General features: G+C 40.7%; 1 protein-coding gene across 1 annotated transcript; it reads left to right on the top strand.

The window, feature by feature from the left end:
* Positions 1-2,094: 2,094 nt before the first annotated feature.
* On the top strand, positions 2,095-6,516 carry rrad (Ras-related associated with diabetes). The gene is made up of 5 exons (XM_056412720.1): positions 2,095-2,874; positions 3,144-3,528; positions 4,250-4,323; positions 4,437-4,641; positions 5,037-6,516. The coding sequence occupies exons 2-5, from the start codon at positions 3,156-3,158 to the stop codon at positions 5,312-5,314; spliced, it is 930 nt and encodes a 309-aa protein (XP_056268695.1). The 5' UTR covers positions 2,095-2,874; positions 3,144-3,155; the 3' UTR covers positions 5,315-6,516.
* The last annotated feature ends 2,940 nt before the right edge of the window (positions 6,517-9,456 follow it).

Genomic DNA, 9,456 nt, shown 5'->3' with positions numbered 1-9,456 from the left:
TAATTCTCCTGTTGTGTTGCAGTGCTGAATTAGTGGTGTTAACTTTTATGAGGTTATTTTGGATGACTCCTCTTCTGGTTATTTTTTAATTAATTAATTAAAGTTTAAGTGGCCGTGGGACAGACAGTCTCTATGGAGCGGGGGGATGTGCTATGGGGGGACTGGGTGAAATGGTGGGAGAGGCGTGGGGCTACTCTGTTCCTGCTTTCTGACATGAACCCTGCGTTGTCACAGACATGGCTGTACGTTGATCAACTTGGTCATGTTTGCAGAAATGAGACATGCTCCATCCAAAGTGGGATGAATGCCGTCTCTCCTCATCAGATCAGGTTTCCCCCAGAAAGTCTTCCAGTTATCTACGTAGCCCACATCGTTCGCTGGGCACCACCTCGACAGCCAGCGGTTGATTGACGACATCCGGCTATACATGTCCTCATTGATTGCGTTACAGTTGTCGTGGATTTCGGCCAGGAGGTGGGCCAAGTCCATTGTTAAGCGCAGCCTGAGGTTACCAGGGGATGGTGGATATAAGGATTGGGAGGAGGAGGTTGTTTCTGGGGATGGGGAAAGGGGCATGTTGGAAGGCATACCTCCACCGCAGCCCAGGAAAATGGCGATTGGGTTGGCGGAGGTAGTGAGGAGGTCCCACGCTGCAGCCCGGTCGGAATGACCCCGTCAGCCAGTCAATGGCCATTGGGTCAGGAGGGTAGAGGCCACACCTCCTGAACCCAGCCACCACCACTCTCCAATCCTTCACCCTCTGATAGGCGTCTCTTAGGACTATAAACCAGGAAGGAGAAGCTCACTGCCCACAGATCTCCTGTAACCTGTAACTGATACATCCTGCACTATCCCTCTGTCTGGCAGCAGAAGAGGGAAATATTTAAATCAGTCAATGTACTGTTCATAAGTGGGTGCCTAGAATCCATACCATAGCATTCTGTGGTATGTTCTGTATTATAAAATGTTGAATGTATATAATTCATGCAGAAGGTTCCTATATCATCTGGCCTCGCATGGATAACATCTGCATTTATAGTATTAATATGTTTTGGCTTTTGCAGTTTCACAGAGGACGTGTGTGTTACGTATGTAAACCATTTTTCCCAATATGCCAAACATTTTTCCAGTTTGTAGTTATCTTCTCCATGTTGGAAATGTCCATCCATGTATTCAGAGTAGGACTTCCCTGTGATAACTATTTCCTGGTAAAAGTCTTTTTGCCGGCCACATTTATTAAATACTCTTTTTGACAGTATTTTAGGTAAATATCCCAAATACATGGTCTTTCCAAAGGTATTTCATCCTTAAACATGTTTTGTAGGGCGGTGTATATCCCTCCAATAATATGTGATCACAGGGCAATCCCCAAAAATATGATAATGGTTTGCATTTTAATTTCCACAACCTTTTCCAGCAGACAGGAGGGTTACGATCATAGTGGCGTTTCTGAGAGTGTAATACAATATAGTATCACGTGTTTCCAAACTCTCTCCATATCTGCGAACTGGTGCACTTCCATTGAGCTTTACATATTACTGTCCATTCTTCCCCATACATAGTTATTCCTCCCTCCTTCTCCCATTTCGTTTGAATATAAGAGGTCGTAAGAGGTATAATGTGTTTGGAAATTCAACAGACATTTATATATACATGCAATGCTGTATATTTCTGAGTTATATACTGTCCTAAACAGTTCTATCAGATAGGAACTCTGTCATATTTTTCATCTTCGTATTCACAGTGTCGCATCTACAAGTATCGATAGAAGTCCTGTTTTTAAGACATGAGATTAAAAGGTTCAACTCTAGTCACGTATAAGACCTGAAACCACAAGAGGGCAGCAACACACTATGCAGAGTCTTTGCCACCTGGAAAATGTCATGACGTGTGGAAGAAAATATATGAAAGAACGATGCTGCATACAAAACACATGCAGAGGTGAAAACAAAAAGGAAACAGATCTTAAATGATTTGAGCTCCTTTATGAAAGCACAACGAGATTTTCCTCAATACATGTACTACACAGCCTTGAGGTTTAAAACTGAAAGCATATTTGAGTTATTCACATAGGGCATCACTGGATAATTTCAACGGCACACGCACAGCATGGATTTATGGCTGAAGCCTTCATTTCCTTTCAGATTTCAGACAGCAAGGTTGTGGGTGAAAAGATAGACGCGCATGATAAATACATGCCACCGTATTACAGAATGTGTATGTGCACATTGCATTGGCATGAAGATGATTACATTTGTTTGCTTATATGCACATGCATTAATTCAAGCGTGATCTACCAAAGATTTCGCATGTTTCACGTGCACTCCCCCAAATTCAATAAAATGCCCATGATACTGTATATTTGTAGAATTGACCTCCTCCACCTTGCAGCGACCACGAGGCTCTGAAACAGATTGTATAGGCTACTGAGCAAGACAAGCCATCCCATTTCGTAAAAATGATCATTGTGCTATATTAACGTATTGCATCATGTGGATATACTTCTACCGTCTCTAAATGTATCCGTCAAATTAGCATTACATATTCATATCACTTTAGCTTTAAGTGGGCTTTTCCTCTTCACGGACTCATCTCTGGCCGCCCCCTCAGAGGTAGCTCTCCATTTGGCGAGGCGGAAGGGAGATTCCTCAGCTCTTCCAGTTATACACCCCCTCCTCTGTATGATGGTGCTGTTACGCACCACTATAATAAACGGAGACGTGACTTTCTGGGGCGAATCCCTGCCTACGTCACTCCCAGACCTACATAAATATCCCGAGCAGCGCCTCTGATCAGACTAAAACAAACCTCTTTTTCCGCTACAACTCTTCAAACCAAGGATTATTGGATTTCCCTCGCTGTATTTAATTGCCAGTAAGTATCTTTATTCCCTATGATATATTTAAACTTTTTTTGTAGGCTATGTGTTTTATGTTGAGTAGAGTTGATGAAAGTGGTCAAGTCAAATTGTCTACACAGCCACATAGGCCTACATGTTTAATGTCACAACATGACTTAAACGTGTGGTATTATCCATCACTATTTCTCTATATCGATTTTATTTGACTGTGTCCCCCCTTTTAGACCTATTTAAATATGATTGTACATAAGAGCACGGATTTACACGTCACACTTATCCACAGATACAAAGCACAATGACTTTAAACAAAGGAGACAAATTGCGGAACATGGACAGGAGACGAGGAAGCGTGCCGTTCCCCATGAATCTACCGAACCTACACCGGAGAAGCATGCCGGTGGACGACCGCGACCTGCGCGCCACGATTCCACAGACTGGGCAGAACGCCGAGCTGTCCAACCTCCTGCGCTGCACGTCCTATTCCCCGAACGAGCAGCACCGCGGCAGCTGCGCGTCGGACTCCTCCGACTCCGTCATCTCCACCGGCAGCGAGGCGGAGTCCCCGGTGTACAAGGTGGTTCTCCTCGGGGAGCACGGCGTCGGCAAGTCGAGCCTCGCGCGCGTCTTTGGAGGAGTCGAGGATGCTTGTCACGACTGGGATGAAGCAGGTAAATGGAGATGCCGAGGATGAGTCATAAACCCTATTGCATGGTTACAGATGCATCTCCGAAGACAACAGAGTCTTTGGAGATGCATCTGTCAAAGGTTCATTTAGTAATAATAATGTATAACTTCTATAGCGATTTTAGGTATACAACGTCAACGACGCTTTAGTCAACATAATACTAAACAACACGCAATGCAACTAGTTATGCTTGGAGATGCACTGTTTATTGAATGAATGTTCTGAGATATTAAGCATTCAAACTTTGGAGGCCACGTTTTACTTTTTGAATAATTGTACCCTAATGTCAAAAAGAAGCAACACCACTCAAGTATGAAGGTGTGGATTTAAAAAAAATCCTTCTGAATAATGTATGAGAACAGTCATACAGTTTAGTTGATGGATTAGAAAAAAACATAACATTTTGCATGCAAGAATGTACATGCATTGAGTATTGCTATTTCCATCTAGTGAGGCACCAGCCCTCAGTAGCACAGCTGTCAGAATCACATCCAATAGCATAATGTGAAGGAAAAATATCAACGGCTGGTGATGAATGATCACAGGCTGTGATCAACTTTCTGTTTCAATGTGAAGACTACAAAAGAAAAATTGTGCTCACATCAGTGTGAAGAAAAGAAACAACAAACATGTCTTTTTTATATAAGAGATGCATTTTCCCCTCTCTGTCAGTGTGTATAATATTTAATTGTTTTCTTCCTCAGGAAACACTTATGACAGATCTATCGTGGTGGATGAAGAAGAGTCCTCCATTGTGTTGTATGACATCTGGGAACAAGTGAGTTATATATTATTTATGCAACATTTGCTTGTAATAATTTATGGATATTACATTAGGAAAAGACCGACTCAGCTTTGTTGCTAAACCTGGGATGTGTTTCTCTCCTAAAGGACAACAGCCTGTGGCTGCAGGATCAGTGCATGAGGATGGGAGATGCCTACATCATCGTGTATTCAGTGACAGACAAGTCAAGCTTTGAGAAGGCGTCAGAGCTGCGTATTCAGCTCCGCCGGGCCAGGCAGTCCGAGAACATTCCCATAATCCTTGTGGGCAACAAGAGTGACCTGGTGCGGTCCAGAGAGGTGTCTGTCGATGGTAAGTCACAATGATTAACTAACCTTGGAACCTAAAATGTGACACAGATATGTGATGTGTTAAGATAATATCACTTTTAAACTCAGGGAAGTGGTTAAGGACATTTTGTTGCCAAAATAGAAATATAATATTGATCATTTAGAGCTTAAAAGCTATTTGTTATCAAATCTGACAGTAGTGTTTGGGCTTGCCTGTGATACAGCTGGCCACATGTTTCACTTGACTGCTCAGGTTCAGGCCAGGCCTACTTTCAAATACCCCTAAAACTAAAGCCAAAATGTTAACACTGTTATCACTTCAGGGTTCCTTTTCTACCTCTAAGCCTCAATCTACTCGTGCTCCTGTCCTATGTGCATCTACTCAAAGTTGTTTTCTCCATGTGTTCTTTATCGCAGAGGGAAGTGCCTGTGCAGTGGTATTTGACTGCAAGTTCATCGAGACGTCTGCGTCGCTTCACCACAATGTGCATGATCTATTCGAGGGCATCGTCAGACAGATCCGCTTGAGGAAAGACAGCAAGGAGGAGAATGCACGACGCATGGCCAACTGCAGGCGCAGAGAGAGCATCGGCAAGAAGGCCAAGCGGTTTCTGGGCCGCATGGTTGCACGCAAGAACAAGAAGATGGCGTTTCGGCAGAAGTCAAAGTCCTGCCATGACCTAACAGTCCTCTGAGGAGCCGGCGGGATGGACGGACATTTTTTCTTTGGCCTCTGAAGACCAGATGCTGTGTGTGTTTTAACACTAACCCTAAAGGACTAACAGAGCTGTACAGAAATATATTTTTACTTTTTAGACACCAAACAAATGCAAAGAGCGGACTTAATACAAATGACACTATTCAAGTCATATCATGTACACTACCGTTCAAAAGTTTGGGGTCACTTAGAAATGTCTTTATTTTTCAACAAAAAGCATTGTTTTTTCAATAAAGATAACATTAATCAAAAATACACACTATACATTGTTAATGTGGTAAATGACTATTCTAGGTGGAAACGTCTGGTTTCTAATGAAATATCTCCAAAGGTGTATAGAGGCCCATTTCCATCAACTATCACTCCAGTGTTCTAATGGTACATTGTGTTTGCTAATCGCCTTAGAAGACTAATGTCTGATTAGAAAACCCTTGTGCAATTATGTTAGCACAGCTGAAAACAGTTATGCTGGTGATATAAGCTATTCAACTGGCCTTCCTTTGAGCTTGAAGTTTGAAGAACAAAATTAATACTTCAAATATAAATCATTATTTCTAACCTTCTCAATGTCTTGACTATATTTTCTTTCAATTTTCAATTCATTTGATAAATAAAAGTGAGTTTTCATGGAAGACACGAAATTGTCTGGATGACCCCAAACTTTTGAACGGTAGTGTACATGGTAATAACCTTCATGAAGCTTTGCAAATGTTCTTTTTATTTTGTTATTATTTTTTGTTCTGTTTTAAACATGTCGCTATGTATGTATGGAAAATCCACAAAGGCTTGTTTTTTGTCATGAGTTGCACAGATTGCCTTGCTGTTGGGTTATTGTTGTGTTCCTTTATTAGAGGAGATTGATGTAAATACTAAAACATGAATAATGCTGAATGCAACATACATCTCATTATCCCAAAAGACATGGTAAAGAATCATAATTCTTGGTCATCTGGAGTCATATTTACTTGAAACGTGGTACGCAGGTTCGTGCCTCTGCCAAGTTATTGCGGACTTGTCAATATATGAGAAAACAAAATTCTATGTTGTTCCATAACATTGAATTCAGGATGTGAATGTATGAGTAAAGCAATAAGTTATATATGTCTTGTGAACCTTGACATTGTTTGGAAATACATTGATTTCCTTTTTCAATAAAATAACAAAAATGAAAAGATAAAATCTTCTGTGTCATTATTCCTTCATCAAAGTGTCCAGCAGACTGCAACAGAAAAGAGGGAGATGTTGTTCAGGCGATTTACATCCTCATGAATATAAATTGATGGTATCAGTGGAATGGAACCTCACTGGCCATTAGTTTTACAGGAAGGAAACAAGGTAGTTAAGCATCTTTATCTGAAGGTGTTAACCATTAATCCACCGAAGGAGTACAAATGCGCAATGTTTCCACCCAATTTAAACTCCTCACACACCTCTCAGAGGCAACACACATAACATTTGGACAAGGTAAGATTCAGAACCCTTTGTCTAAAATTGGAAGAGAATTGAATATGTTTAGCTACTTTTTTTACGTTTTGTTTTTGCCACCGTGATCATTTCAATCACCTTGTTGTTGAGCTACAGTATATCAAAAGTTTGTTGTAACTTGAGTTTGTTGGCTTGAGTTTGAGTGAATGGAGTAAATCAGGCATTACTGTCACTTGTACACGGTGACGCAGCGTGTGGTTTGCTATTGCTAAAAAAGCAACAAATCTTAAAGATATGTGCCAGACATTAGGGATCCAGTGAGATTACATAATCTTTTCAGCCAACTGGATATTTTTTCACAAATGTTTCACTTCCAAAGCCAACGTAGCTCTCTTGGTCTTCCGTGCTATGTAATAGTGGCGGCTGTAAATGGCTTTGTATGTGGTTGTACATTTAAATGCAGGCCCTCTGACATGTAAAAACAGTGACATCTGTGTATATGAAAGATAACAGCGGTGGTGAATCAGTAACATCACAGACTGTGTTGATTGTTGGGCTGAGGCCATGTGGTCTAAAACGCTGTGAATGTGCCACATTTACAGGCACCCATGGCTGACAGAGGAGCTACGACAATGCGCACCCTAGTAAGATGTTGTTTTATTTTAAATCACTCCTAACTGGAATACTTTATTTATTTCCAAAAACTAATTACTGCATGAACAATGTCTCTGAGACACACTCGGTATCTTGTTTTGCAGTTGGTGGTACTTTACACATTTGCACCATGCTCTGGGGCAAATGTTAAAATTGGTGTCCCTGAAAACTACGATGGCATTTTCCCATGGTATCTGTCCAAGGTAAGGCCTTTCTGCTTACTTGATGACGATGAAAAGAGTGATCTTTCAATATTTAATTTGATTTGATGCTAAACTTCACTGTCCTCAACATTGCATGTCTGCATTTTCTGAAGATTAGAATAGGGTGATGAGCACATCTCCTGCCAGTCGTTTGAGTTTGATCATCTTTTAGTGCTGATGAAAGTGGTTAAAAGACCACAGAAGTGGGCAGAAGATGAAGGCATAGTAAGTTGCAATTGCGTCAGCCTCTTTTGTCCAAACTTCACTTCTGGTTGAAGACGTATGAACATGCTGCCGTCATCACTAGACTATAATTGGAGTGTTCACAGCGCCGCTCAGGCATCAGCCTCTGCATTCAGTCCAGCTGCATGGCAAGCCGGCTCTTTTGTTCATGTATGTCACTCAGACATCATCTGATTGTGCAGCCACATTAGTATCTGCCGTTTTGATTGGTTGTATTGTGACATCGCCTCATCTTTCTCCGAACAAAATTCATAATTTATGTCGTCGGACTGGGAGTTATTAACACACTTCAAAAAGCATGTTAAAAGGTCCGGATTTAGGAGTTGGATAACCGCTTTTTGTTGCAAAGGACATCATAATTGCTCCTGATTAGTTCAAAGTAAAAGCTCTTCTTGCAGCAGACGACAGCACAATGTTAATGATTTTGGAGGCTTCTGTGAAGGACGAGCCCCAACACAACACCGTCTCTAAATGTAGACATTTGTGTGCTGAGATATATTTGCTTTAAAAGGACCATCATTCAGGGAATGCAATATACCTGAACATATACGTATCGAGCTGAGCCTTCTTTAAAGTATTACATAGTTGTACGATTGTTATAACAATAATTTGGTCATCAGACCAATTTAGTGGCAGGATGCTGGCAAAAGAAAATTGTAAAGGATAAAGTGGATATTATTCGATATTTCTTGTATTCTCATCAAATCCTTTAAAAGGACGACAAACTTAAATGTGTTTGTGCATCTCTTATTTATTTATTTATTTTAGAAGTTTATTTCAGGGACAACGTACAAAAAAACATTAGTCTCCGAAGAGAAAAGATGCATTGCACTCTTGAGACATTAACACTCATTCCCAAGCCCATTTGTTCCCACTGAAGACCGAACGCTTTATTAACTCTTTAAACTGTAGTTTCATTCATAAAGAGTTCAATACTTTCCCAAAATATTTGGGCACTGTAATTTTTAGCAAACATTATTCAAATAACATTAAGTAGTGTATTTGTTGTGGACTATTTTCAGCAGCGGAGTAATACAGTGCGCTATAGATTATAACAACAGGATGGTGTATGTGGAACTGACTCAGAATAAACTACCATGTTCATGGTAATTTGGAAACATGTCACCAAACGCAGTGGTGTGGCTCATTAATGTGCTGTAAATCATTTTGGAGAGCAATAGTGGTCTGTGGACCAGAAGAATACATTAGTTGGATCAATTCATGGTTGCTTTTGGTCTTTTAATGGATTTATTGACAGTAAGAAATCTATAAAATTATCATCAGACTTATCATTTTATCATGAACATGTTACTTTTCACCAGAAAACCACACAAATAGGTATCCTTAAAGCAAAAAGTGTTTCTCACCTTCTTTTAATTATGCTTCATGAGCTGCGATTAGTCAACCTGTTCCTGTTCCTTGCTGCTCCTCATCCTACACTTTATTATCCTTGTATATGGCTTCACTTTAAACAGGAGCACTAACTGATGTCAGTTCATTTTGTTTTGTTGTGTACAGCTCCATAGCCTGCCAGGTAATTACAGCGACCTGGTGGTCACAGGGGATGTTGAGGGGATATTCGGAGTCGACGCTC

The sequence above is a fragment of the Pseudoliparis swirei genome, chromosome 4 (assembly GCF_029220125.1).
Source record: "Pseudoliparis swirei isolate HS2019 ecotype Mariana Trench chromosome 4, NWPU_hadal_v1, whole genome shotgun sequence".
Classification (NCBI taxonomy): domain Eukaryota; kingdom Metazoa; phylum Chordata; class Actinopteri; order Perciformes; family Liparidae; genus Pseudoliparis; species Pseudoliparis swirei.
This window is presented reverse-complemented; position numbering and strand designations above follow the sequence as displayed.

Bases quoted from the DNA above. Each gene is read 5' to 3' on its own strand.
- rrad (XM_056412720.1), top strand. From the start codon at position 3,156: ATGACTTTAAACAAAGGAGACAAATTGCGGAACATGGACAGGAGACGA. The intron at 3,529-4,249 runs GTAAATGGAGAT...TTTCTTCCTCAG, and splicing joins TCACGACTGGGATGAAGCAG to GAAACACTTATGACAGATCT. The intron at 4,642-5,036 runs GTAAGTCACAAT...TCTTTATCGCAG, and splicing joins CAGAGAGGTGTCTGTCGATG to AGGGAAGTGCCTGTGCAGTG.